This window comes from Daphnia magna, linkage group LG7, assembly GCF_020631705.1.
Source record: "Daphnia magna isolate NIES linkage group LG7, ASM2063170v1.1, whole genome shotgun sequence".
Lineage (NCBI taxonomy): Eukaryota > Metazoa > Arthropoda > Branchiopoda > Diplostraca > Daphniidae > Daphnia > Daphnia magna.
The window spans coordinates 1,289,737-1,301,151 of NC_059188.1; the positions used below are offsets into that span (position 1 = coordinate 1,289,737).

The window sequence follows — 11,415 nt, forward strand, 5'->3', positions numbered from 1 at the left end:
ATTTCGTTTTCGTGTATAAGGAAACGAACGCTTTAAAATGGAACGAAAGCTGTGCCAACGTCCGACAGTCTACCTCGCGTGCAGTTATTACCTGCGCTCTAATTGACTCACATGTCGTGTTATTCTGTCTATAAGGACGTCAAGCGTCCGTGATTCTTCTTTCACATGAAAATTCAAAAGAATTCCATATCAAGCGAGCCGAACCAAAGTTTATTGAAAGGGTGACGCACTTGTCTTCCGACTGTGCAACTACCGTTCACGCAAAGCTAAAATACACGAGATTAAATGTATATGTGATAATGAGAAGAAACAACAGACTCTCCTCACCATAAACTAACACACTGGGCAAGTTAGCTGAGTCACAGCATGTCGTTTTACGTCACCAAGTGCTAATAAGCCTTACGTTGTGCTTATTCAAACTACTGGCAGTCAAAACGCATTGCAATATCGACATTTGACAGTGAGCAGTTCGCATAGAAACACAACAAAACTGCCAACAAAGAAAAAGGCAAAACTACCGAAAATGCCTCGCAAGTCGTTCAGAGTCAGTGGAGACAACCGACGATCCCGTTTGCTCCTCTTCATTTTGCGTTCGTCAATGTCACACCTCGATGAAAACGTATCGAAGCTGCTATCCAAATAATCCGACAAACCTGCCTGTCTCAACAATAGCAACCTGAGATTTTAAACCAATTTTAGCTGTCGATATATGTAACAATTGACAGCATCGATAAATTCATTTACTGTTTGTTAATCAACGTCGTGTAACGGCTACCCTTTTGGAGGAACAGGCTGTTTGTCCTGACATTGACGCACTTGGGTAAAATGGTAGCACGGCAAATCCGCTTTTTCCTGAAATCCTTTTCGATTTCAGAGTCTGCTAGAAGATGAGACTTGAACGAAACAATCAAAAACGTTGAGCTCAGCGTCGAGTTAGTTATAGGAATATACAGGAAACGCTCGTACCATAATCAAAACGTGGTGCGGATCACTTAACAAGACCTCGATTAAATCACTGGACGATGGAACTAATAGCTTCGGATTAGCTTTTACGCGTTCAAAGACCTTTTGAAATGTTGGGTGAGTAGATTCCTGTTGAGACGGCACAAGAAAATGAGCAAATATGAAACAAACGACAGCAGAGAACAACATTTTTCACACCTCAAACTCGGCTTGCGTACTTGATTCGTGAATAATGAGTGGTTTAATATTTTCATTGGCAATCACGTCTTCAATGGAACGGACAACAAAGTGATACTTTGGACTTGTAATCAATGAAATTAGGATCCCAGTGAACGCGTAGCTCAACACTAACAAACCGAGGAACAAACTGCCCTGCACCAATCGAGAAGCTGATGAGTATGTCGAGATATCGTCTCAGGTAACCACCTAATCGTAAAAAAACAGAAACAATTAACAGCAATTTTGGTTGTGAATGCATCATGTGTTATAGTATACTTTGTCCCAAGCTAACGGAGGTGACGAACACCATTATTCTCCATAAATTTCTCTCTCCTTTTTGCTGAATATGCGCCACAGCCCATAGCGCTAAAATTGCGCACCAGAACGATCCCACAATCAATATCCAAGTCTGTGACAGGTAATAAAATGTTTAGGTTGAATGACCATCAAAAACAAGAGTTATACTAATAATAAGATGAATTTAAAATGAATAAAAGGCAAACCCAAAGTGAATAAGCTTTGAGATAGCCTCTTGCGTCGGTTTCTTGCGTTGGATACGGGACCATAATTGAGATTTCGTCAACGACTACCATCACGCTCACGTCGACAACCAAATGCCTCGAATGAAACCACGGACCGAATGAAATCGACATGTCCACTTCCTTGAAGAAAAAGAAGAAATCGTTAATTAATGATGAAGAAAAGCAAAAAAAAAAATGAAAAATAAATTTCGCACATCGCGTAGAAGTTGACCCAACACTCCCGTCCACGAACCGTTGCCTTTCGTTTCGTCAGGCGAACCCAATTGAAGAACGTCCGCGGGAACGTGAATTTCGTACCTGCAGAACGAAGATCAAATCATCTATGAAACAAGAATAATGAATATCATTCTTCCTCCTTACGTGAAGTTGAGGAATTTCGCGAGGATGTAAATCAATTTCGATTCCAGCATGCCAATTTTATTGATTGACACATTAGGCAAATTAGCAAGTGGATTCTGAAAGCAAACTCCATTAGACTAATAGTTTATAACTTGTAATGAACCAAACGTAGTCACGTCACTTACGTAATATGAAGCGACTCGAAGATGGCCGTGTATCCGTTCACACGGGCACTGGTCTATTGATAAAATTGCAATCAGAAAGCCAGATGCGAATAGTCGACCTCATCTTGCGACGACCAAAACCAAAGTGGGCCATCTCTTGTGGCAGCAACTAGAGTTGAATAAATACTCCGTATCCGGCCTCTATTTTCATGTTCTTCTTCTTGTTAACGATTATCTGTCACAAACGCTTTCTGTATAGCAATCCGCATGTCATTGAATGATTGTTTAATGTTCGTTTCACCGTTGAAGACGAAATTGCGGTGGAGGACGTGCTGTTTCTCTTCTTTCTCGATCTTTGAATAATAGACGACATTTCGGGGCGTGATCCCGCGTTTCTCCTAAAACATTTCTCAAGAAGCCAATTTGCTGGAAATGTCCAGCGCAAAAACACTTTGAATTTTTTACGTTTTCGCTCCCCCGCCCTACCCCCCACACTGTGTTTTCAGTTAGGATTGCCACGAGTGGTTGGTAACCGAACAAAAATTTCTTTCTCTTACAAAGTTTTATAGAGAAGGGTTCGTTTATTTACCATCTCCCCCCACCTGTCTCGTGTTTTATTCGTTTTCGTTTTTCGAATAAACTGTTGATCGTTTCCGCTGTTTATACTTGAAGAATAAATTCATGACGTTCGCAGTAGCTTTCGGAGGCCGGCTGATGTCAGTTCTGTCTTTTCTTATTACCTTTCAAAGTGGTCGATGCGAATTCTATAGCGTCGTCAATGACTCATCTACGGGTAAGTGAAGAAACTTAAATCTTTATTCGCGTTAGGTATGTCTACTCCATCTTGGGTCCTTGTGTAATCGTCATCACGTATCACATCTTACATAATTCAGTAACATTTTCTAAACGTTCGAAACTAATTAGAAGGTCATTAATGTACGTTACTAACTACTATTCTTCATACACTTTATTGCCAAATCACTTCACATGTACTTTATTTCCAATAAAAAGACTATGGGACTCATCATTTCATACTTACGATCATTTCCTTATTAAAGTACCACTGAATCAAACACTCCGACAAAGGAACTGGCAGCATTTGCCAACGATCAGTTCGCATAGAAACGCAATAAAACAGCAAAGAAATAGATACGCAAACGTGCGAAAAATGCCTCGGAGGTCGTAAAGAGTCAATGGGGACGTTCGGCGATCACGTTTGCTGCTTCTCAATTTGCGTTCGTTAATGTAACATCTAGACGCGAATGTATCGTAAGTAGTGTCCAAATAGTCTGACAGGCCTGCCTGCCTTAACAACAGCAATCTAAGGGGTTAGCGAATTGCATAGCTCAGGTGAAATTCAATCAATATGAAATTCAAATTTACAGTCTATTAATGGTCGCAGTGTAGGGGCTATCTTTTTGGAGAAACAAACTGTTTGTTCTGTCGTTCACAACTTTGGGGAGGACGGTGGCGCGACAAACTCTGTGTCTCTTGAAGTCCTTCTCGATTTCAGAGTCTGCTAAAAGATTAGACTTGAAATCACGGAAAATGTGAAAGGTGAATTCAAATTTAAGTTACAGTTGAGTAGTTAATCAATTATTCATACCATAATTAAAACATCGTGTGGATTGCTTAATAAGACATCGACGAATTCACTCGATGATGGAATGAGTAGCTTTGGATTAGCTTTTATACGCTTATATGCCTCTTGAAAAATTGGGTTACTCGAATCCTATCGAAGCAAAATTGAGGATGAAAAAATTAAAAATTACTAGACGAAACGAATATGGACCAACAACAATGTTTCTAAACCTCAAATTCGACCTGCGTGCTCGATTCTTTAATGATGAGTGGCCGGATATTTTCATTTTCCACCACGTCTTCGATAGAACGAACAACGAATTCGTATCTAGGGCTGGTTATCATTGATGTGACGAATCCCACAGAACGAGTACGACACCACTAGCAATGCGAGAAGGACAGCGCCTTGGATCAACCGTGAAGCTGATGAATATTGTGAGTATTGTTTGAGATATCCTCCTGATCGTTTATAAATAAGAATCAACTCCATAATTAGGATTACAACTGAATTGTGCATTAAACCTTGTCCTAAACTAACTGCGGTGATAAACATTAGTATTGTTGGTAGATTCTGTTCTCCTTTTTTTTGGACCAGAGCCACAACCCAAATTGCCAAAGATCCGCACGAAAACGATAGGATCATAGTTATCCATGTCTGTATATATCACAATTCAAAAAAATAACGTGTTACATGTTAGCCGGTCTATACAGAATTGTGAAATTAATTTAGCCTATTTTTTAATGGTAACGCTTACCGCAAGATCGAAAGCATAAAGATAACCTGCTGCATTGGTATCTTGCTGCGGATAGGGCACCACAATCGATATGTCGTCAAGGATGATTGATACGCTAACGTCGACAATCAAATGTCTGGAATAAAACGATGGACCAAATGAAATGGACATGTCCACTTCCTTGAGACCAAGAACAAAAACTTCATTGTTATTCATCCAGCGAACACCGAGGAATAAGAAAAAAGATGTGTACGTCGCGCACAAGTTGGCCCAGCACTCCCGTCCAGGAGCCGTTGCCTTTGGTTTGGTCAGGTGAGCCCAACTGAGGAACGTCAGAGGGAACGTGGATTTCGTACCTGTTCGAATACGGGTAAACAAACGTGGATGTTGGAGACTCAAACGAAAGCAAATCATCTCTTACGTAAAGTTCAGGTATTGCGCGAGCATGTCGAGCAGGTAATACTCAATCACTCCGATTTTATTGACAGGCACACCCGATAAATTAGCGAGAGGATTCTATATGTATTAAGATTAACACTTGCTCTAATTAACGCAAATCTGTTTTGCAAGGATTAGCTTACGAAATAAGACGCGATGCGAAGATGGTTATTGATTTTGCGGCAGGAGCACGGGACAATCGACAGGATTGCAAAGCCAATCCAAAGAACCGTCCTCATCTTGCGACGGCCATCGACGAGTCTTTGTCGGTACAATCGTTACATTTAGAGCTATATAGATACCCAATTTAAACATTGTTTTTTTTTGTATAGGAAAACTTGCTCGTGTCTGTCATGCGTAATAGCTTTGTTTACATCTGCAATTTCCTCAGCTGTCCTATGAAGCTTCTCTGGATTGGTGGCACAAAAGAACGATTGAAGATGCCATGTTCTTGACCTTCAAGATCTTGCGTTGATGTATCGAATCGAGCTCTACACAAATCCTGAAATGTATCGTAAATATAGATGAACTTTTGGGCGTGATCTCTTCGTGGGACCCAAGATGCCACCTTATTTGACAGGTGACTCCTAAAAAAAACCTTTTACAATTTCTCGAAAGACGTGGGATTGGCAGTTCTTCGTCGTTTTCCTCACTAAACACGTCATCGCAAGACGATTGGATTCTTTTTTACATTTTTTTTTACGTTCTAACTGCGTCTAGAGCAACCGTTCGTGGTAAAAATGAAACACCCAAGACTGCACTGTGTTTTTTTTTTGCAAAATTGACGTTTATTTCGCCTAGTTAATAATTGGTAAATCATTAACAAATATAGTTTCCCATCTAAGGTGTATCCGGAAAAGTCCGTTGATGTGGCAGTCCTAGTCTCAAAAAGACGATGCAAAATCGGGTCTTCCAGTGATGTTTTGTTTTTAATGTTCCATTATTATATCAGCTGTCTGTCAAAGTGAATTTATTTAAATTAAATAGTGTGCGATGTTCTATTTGTGTAACATTTCCATTCGATTGTTTGCGGTTTTCTACGTTCCGACATTTCCTAAAAAAGATCGCCCCCCCCCCCATTTCTATACCTGTATCCACGCACCTGCGGATTTTCAGAGTAGTGGAACGCAAAATTCGGAAAGAAAGGTAGTAATCCTTTTCCTTTCTTCTGGTACGTATTTTTCTACCCCATCCTTATCTCGTTGAGACTCGAACCTTGTCGTTTTCAGTTTTCCAATTTTGCTCCATTGCAGTTAGAATCTCAGTCGCGTACGGATGTGCCGTAGTTTTTTACATTCCGTCTTTCGTACTGTACCACAAGTCTGAGCATGTGATGCAGATCGAGTGCAAACAGATCCCCCTCCCCCCTTTATCGCATCGGCTCTTCTTTATATTTTTAATTCCATGTCTGTTTCGATAGTTCTGCGGAGCTGCAACTGAACTGAGTGCCTACCGCTGTGTTGTGCTCGGCCGCTGATAGATGGCAGATGTATTAATGTAAGCTATTACTATCCCATTCGTACGTGTCCGAGACTTCATAAGGTAAAAATGTACTACAATTTGTTAAACTTCAATATGTTTACATTGTTGAACTGTGCTGTAAAGGTTAGTTAGACGATAATGGGTCTTGATTGAAATCGCTTCCAATAATAGCATAACATTTCTAGTAGAAATACGATTAGCGATAGACAACATCCACCAGCCAAAATGTAGAAAGCCGCATTGAGTTGATCGTATCTTAGTGGAGTCGGAGCAGCTGAGTGGGTCGATAGCGAAGAGACTGAACACGCTGGTAAAGATGGCGAGTGTCGCACTTCTATTTGACGAGCAATTCCGGCTTGTAGGAGACGTAAATTTCTATGAATGTACGCACGGACATTAAAAATATCCCTTTGAAAATTCCTTGTTATTCGAATTGTTAAAATACTCGTCGTTAAAGGCCGCTGTTAGCGAACTGTGCTTCTGAAGAAAAAGTCCGTTGTTCCGAGTCACCAGCTTGTCGGGTAGTAAAATTGCGCGACATTTGCCACCTCTTTTACGGTCACTTTCAATGTTCCATCCCGCATTCATATCGCTCTTTTCAAAGCATAGAAATCGTAGTAAACTAAAACAAAACTCGTTTCGTTTGTTTAATCATACCCCAATAAAGATGCGATTCTTTTGTTTCGCTACAAGATCGACGATCCCGTTCGAATCACGGAGCAAAAGTTCTGGATGATCTTGCCAGCGGTTAGCTATTTCCTGGAAAGCAGGGGTCGGTGACAACTGGAAAGCATTACGTTTAGATTATTGATTGTCTTTGTTAAATGAAGCTAACGTGTTTACCATAAACTCTTCTTGAACGCTGGATTCCTTCACGACGAATGGCATAATCTTTTTATTGGCTGCAGCGTCTTCAAGAGAATTAATGACAAATCGATGTTTAGGTGCTGTCAGTCTAGATATAAGTGTTCCAGTGTAAGCGTACGTTAGCACAATCAGTGCTAGGAGCCAGGCACCCAAGACCATTCGAAACACAGCTGATTTTTGCGGCAAACATCCTCCTGCAAAATAACATAACAAAGACATCGAACAGCAAATGGGGCAAGTAATTTAAATGAGCCTTAAACGGAATTTGTTTTATAGTGAAGAGCTTACCTTGTGAAAGTGTGACACCAAGGATGTAAAGAATCAATAACCCTCCGTTGATTTGATCGTCTCTGTCGTGCTGAAAATGATTCACGAACCAAAGCGCCATTGCCACAATCACCAAAGAAATTGCAATCAGTATCCACGTCTAGGTTTTTAAATTAAAATTATGTTATTGTGAAGAGGGAAAGTGTAGACATATGTTTAAATTGAAATGGTATGTACGAATGGAGAAAAAATGGAAACAAGTCCACTAGTGTCGATCCCCGATTCAGGATGAGGAATCATGATGACTACGTGATCTCGAAAAATCCCGACAGTCGCGTCGAAAGACAAAAATCTCGGGTAACTAACAGGTCCGAATGAAATCGTCATGTCAGCTTCCTATCGATTAATTAGCAAAACGTCTATTATAGCATCTCTAAATTTGCGAGACTAATCCTTTAGTATTTAGTGGCGTCCTTTTTCTAATCTTTTGTCTGTTCCTAATCCTCTAGTCCTTTTTTGATACTCACCTTTCTGGCGAGTTTGCCGAGGACACCAGACCAACTTTCATTACCAGAAAATCCAAACTGTAAGACATCAGTTGACACTGTAATGTCATACCTGCTGGGATTAAACAGTACGTATGTTTATCATAAAATTGCGTGCGGGAAAGTGTTAAAGTATTTGATTTTCAGCGAAGACAACGATACGTAATCGCCTACGTGAAATTCATTTTTTTGGACAACGTTTCCAGCAGTTCTTTTTCCATTAAGCCTTTGCTGTTGGTTGATATGTTCTCAATACGACCAAGCGGATTCTGAATAAAGCAAGTAAGTAAACAATAAAAATTGCGTTAGTAATTGTAATAATTAGAAAATAGTGACTGTTTTTCTACGAACGTAAAATGTAGCAATTTGGAGATGCTTGTTGACGGTGTGACATTCGACTACCACAATCACAATTTGTGTTAGCAGGTACATAACAGCCAGCGTCAACCTCCATCCTTTCATCTTGAAGTACGTTAACAGTTATCTTGATTTTATTCAATTAACGTGCCTGAAACAGCAACAATCAGCTTAACTATGGGCTTCTTCTACGATTGAATGCTTGCCGGCTAGTAAATACTGATTACAGACACAAAGAGGCTAACGTATTTATAGAGACGCATGTGTTCATGAGGAAAGGAAGCCGATAGTAACATCCACTCTCGTTACGGGAACTATTACGCAATTCCGGGTCAATGACCAATGCTATTCTTAGAGTGTAGTAGGTTACACAGTACTTACCTATTGCATTGTTCTATTTATATTAATGATGCTTACATTTTTCACGAACCGTATTGACTTTTACTTATTTAATCGTAGCGTGAGTTAGTTTCAAAGTTCCGAGGTTTCCCTGTAGACACACTCAGGAAAGAAGAAAACATGCAGGAAGTCACAGATTGTAATAAGGTAAACGTGGTAATAAGGTAATCGTGCCTTAGTCGCATTGTCAATTCATGCCGTGTTAGGTAATGCTTCCCTGACATATCTGTCGCTTGTTTGGTAAAGAGCGTGATCTGAACGGAGAATGCGGAACTCACGAAGCTTTGTCAAAGTTTACGTGACTACTAATTGAGTATTACTGCTATTATCACGTTCTACGTGCTATACTGGGGATTAGTTCCTCGTGTAACTGTAATCCAAATATACTTAAATTGTGATGAAAGGGAGAGAACATGCACGTAATCGTTTCCTCATGTAAAACTCTTCCAATATTTTGCGTGTTTTTTTTAAACAATGTGCAGGGTCACACTGTTTCCAATGATTGTTTGTATTAGTTTCTATTTACTTATTTATTTGTTCGAAAAGAACACAGGATAGCTAAGGTTAATCAGCAGTTTACATAACTATTCATGATGTCTCGCCAGCGTTTGTTTAACTCATCTTTTGGACAATCCCAAAGCATCTTGAGGCATTGCCAACCTCTTTGAGACGTAGTTAACAGATAGGGATCCGGGTTTTGTGAATAAGAATAAGCACCCAAAACAAGGGATTGACTTAATCTTGGCTGCAATACAGTCCTGTAAACCAAAGAACCATTGGATGATGTCTGTTGTTCCTATTTAACTTTTCTTTTCTTTAAATACCTTTAACAAGGTGAATTCGTTTTCAGGAATGAGCCGAAATCGATTGTAACCGGCCAAGACGTGACCAGGTGCATCCAATATGTTCATGGATTGACATTCGATCATCATGTAACAAATAGCAATGGCTAGTTCAAAAAGGTAGAAGTTGATGTGAACATCTCCAAAATCCAGGATTCCGGATAAATAAAATTTTCCTGGCTGGCCTTCCTCTTCCGTCACTATTGGATACACAGTTTCAAATCACTAAGCCCGTAACATATCACATTTACGAATGTTTATGTAACAAACCTAAAATGTTCTGTTCATTGAAGTCCCCGTGAATTGGACCCCTTTCAAGAGGTTCCAAAAGAGGCAGAACGTTGGATTTGAAATTATCAATAACTGCAACTGACAGCGAACGTTTCTGCTCGTCTTCGATCGCATAAACAAAGTCGGTAAGTTTTGGAACTGCGTTTAAATTCCAAATACGGTCAACCCCTTTGATTCCATCATGTTTAAATCCCTGCAGGAAGAAAAGGACAACTCAACTTTATGCCTTACATGTGCGATCATCAAAATGCAGCGTTCCTACCGCCAAGGCGAGATCTGTTTTGGCGACCAATTCTCCAACTTGAAAGAACAGTTCTTTCGTGTATGGAACACTATGCAGAATTTTCCCAGGGACGAAGGACAACAGCCGCACAATATACTGGCCAGTGGGGTGATCCTTGGCAGCAGCAACTAATGTAATAAGACGCAAAAAAGAATTTCTTCACAGGTAATTAGATTCCACTTGTGAGTTTCTAACCATCTAACGGTTCGCTTATCTGAATTTTCAGGTTTTCCAGCGACATGCTTTTCCCGTGAACATTTTTCACGGGCTTCGGACATGGCAGTCCTTTGTTACCTAAGAAAAAAAAAATTATTGAAGGAATAATTTTATAGTTTTTTTCAGAAAAAAGAATACACCCAAGTAAAGCATCATTTCGTTCTGTGCATCGATGAGATTGTGCGCTCGGGAATCAAGAGAATTCAGTACTTTCATGACATAGCCGAACGGACATGCATCATTGACATCAGGCAAGTGGCTGTTATCTTTAACCTATAATAGCAGACAACAATTTGAAATCAAAACAAAGTCGATAAATATGTACATAATGAAGTTACCGTAATGTGGAAATTTTTATCGTCATAGCTGTTCAATTCTTTGATGGTAACCACTTCGAGATTGTACAAATTGTGGGCCAGCTGATGAACAACCTCATTTGGAACGTATGGCTTAATCTGTTGACCGGGTTTCAGTAGAATTTCACCCTCTTTATCCATTGCGAAACTCTCGGCAAATGTTTTAGAATTTGTTTACAGCAAAACTTGGAAACAAAATGAAATGCCTCATAAAATGGAGTAACAGTCAGAAGTGGTAGACTACGATAACAAACGACGAAAACTAAAAATGCTTGAACAGTGATATCCGTCCACGACTTCGACCTTCAAAGGGAAGTCCACTTAATATTTATCTGAAGCCAACACCGATAAGGTGTTTGTTCTCTCCCAGCGGAAGTATGTCGATCACGTGAACTGCAATTTCAATGTTGCTGAGCTAGAATACGTGCGCACTCCTCGATTTACACAAAATGAATGCTGCCACTATACACCAACGCATGAATTTGCTCACACTCGGCATGCTGCCAATTAAATCCCCTAGGGGATTTAAT

General features: G+C 40.0%; 4 protein-coding genes and 1 long non-coding RNA gene across 5 annotated transcripts; 1 reads left to right on the forward strand and 4 right to left on the reverse strand.

The window, feature by feature from the left end:
• Positions 1-215: 215 nt before the first annotated feature.
• Positions 216-2,134, reverse strand: LOC116926150 (probable glutamate receptor). Its single transcript, XM_045176036.1, has 8 exons — positions 2,085-2,134; positions 1,919-2,021; positions 1,686-1,844; positions 1,459-1,591; positions 1,162-1,376; positions 967-1,092; positions 745-893; positions 216-676 (listed from the first exon to the last, which is right to left on the reverse strand). The coding sequence occupies exons 1-8, from the start codon at positions 2,132-2,134 to the stop codon at positions 430-432; spliced, it is 1,182 nt and encodes a 393-aa protein (XP_045031971.1). The 3' UTR covers positions 216-429.
• A 1,125-nt stretch (positions 2,135-3,259) lies between these two features.
• LOC116926809 (probable glutamate receptor) lies at positions 3,260-5,219 on the reverse strand. The gene is given in 10 exon segments (XM_045176037.1): positions 3,260-3,548; positions 3,611-3,759; positions 3,834-3,959; positions 4,040-4,168; positions 4,170-4,267; positions 4,331-4,463; positions 4,564-4,722; positions 4,796-4,898; positions 4,964-5,058; positions 5,124-5,219. Coding segments are annotated over 10 exon segments (1,341 nt in total). The 3' UTR covers positions 3,260-3,295.
• A 1,301-nt stretch (positions 5,220-6,520) lies between these two features.
• LOC116926153 (glutamate receptor ionotropic, delta-2) lies at positions 6,521-8,635 on the reverse strand. Its single transcript, XM_032932966.2, has 9 exons — positions 8,493-8,635; positions 8,316-8,410; positions 8,124-8,214; positions 7,834-7,992; positions 7,618-7,756; positions 7,306-7,523; positions 7,120-7,245; positions 6,908-7,056; positions 6,521-6,837 (listed from the first exon to the last, which is right to left on the reverse strand). The coding sequence occupies exons 1-9, from the start codon at positions 8,601-8,603 to the stop codon at positions 6,591-6,593; spliced, it is 1,335 nt and encodes a 444-aa protein (XP_032788857.2). The 5' UTR covers positions 8,604-8,635; the 3' UTR covers positions 6,521-6,590.
• LOC116926155 lies at positions 8,104-8,706 on the forward strand. The gene is made up of 3 exons (XR_004395875.2): positions 8,104-8,230; positions 8,289-8,423; positions 8,568-8,706. It is a non-coding gene; the product is annotated as an uncharacterized LOC116926155 (long non-coding RNA).
• A 706-nt stretch (positions 8,707-9,412) lies between these two features.
• LOC116926154 (hydroxylysine kinase) lies at positions 9,413-11,312 on the reverse strand. Its single transcript, XM_032932967.2, is given in 8 exon segments — positions 9,413-9,639; positions 9,641-9,655; positions 9,722-9,939; positions 10,010-10,223; positions 10,293-10,441; positions 10,509-10,607; positions 10,670-10,802; positions 10,868-11,312. Coding segments are annotated over 8 exon segments (1,161 nt in total). The 5' UTR covers positions 11,027-11,312; the 3' UTR covers positions 9,413-9,465.
• Between the last annotated feature and the right edge of the window lie 103 nt (positions 11,313-11,415).